General features: G+C 47.3%; 1 protein-coding gene across 1 annotated transcript; it reads right to left on the bottom strand.

The window, feature by feature from the left end:
- Positions 1-26: 26 nt before the first annotated feature.
- On the bottom strand, positions 27-582 carry PHALS_09232 (uncharacterized protein; the record flags this gene model as incomplete). Its single annotated transcript, XM_024724695.1, has 2 exons — positions 27-80; positions 163-582. 2 exons carry the CDS (start codon positions 580-582, stop codon positions 27-29), a joined length of 474 nt encoding a protein of 157 aa, XP_024575545.1.
- Positions 583-639: the final 57 nt, after the last annotated feature.

Raw genomic sequence — 639 nt, 5'->3', positions numbered from 1 at the left:
ATCGAAATGATCGCGAAGGATCTTTGTTACGAGTGTCTCCACGGTTTCCGAACTTCCCATAATACCGCCACCATTGTCGTCTTTGGTCTGAAACATCCCTTTATGGTGGTTCGTCGTCTCATGCCCATGCATGTTATTGAATAATCCACCCTCGCGTTCAACCTTGTTGTCAGAGTGTCCACCAACGACAGCATCGATCGTACCTTTCACACCCATGCGTTGACCATTCTCTCTGTCGTAATTGCGAGCCGATATCTTGAGCGAGTCGATTGCCTTGGTCGTCGCTTCCTTCATGTTCCGAGCTGACAAAATCTCCGACTTGTTCGGTTTGTGATTCGAGGCGATTCGATGGCCCACATGTGTCAGCTCCGATGCCATATCCTTCGCAGTGCGCATATCGCTGCGCATGTAGGACGAAGCCGTGTTGATGAAATGGTTGCCATTGCGACTATCGTATTCGGACAAATGCGTCTTTAGCAGCTTTAAACACGTGGATGTGTCTTTGGCAGTTTTTTCAAGAACTTCCCCTAGCTTGAAAAATTCACCCTCGCTGGCAATGTGACGATCGCTAGATTTGCCCATAGTGTATTTGTAGTTTTGCTTTGATAATTAAAACGCTTGTGTTGTCGAGATCGTGTT

This window comes from Plasmopara halstedii, assembly GCF_900000015.1.
Source record: "Plasmopara halstedii genome assembly, contig: Scaffold_360, whole genome shotgun sequence".
In the NCBI taxonomy this organism is placed as follows: domain Eukaryota; phylum Oomycota; class Peronosporomycetes; order Peronosporales; family Peronosporaceae; genus Plasmopara; species Plasmopara halstedii.
Note: the sequence above shows the minus strand (reverse complement) of the source record. Positions and strands in the feature narration are given on the sequence as shown.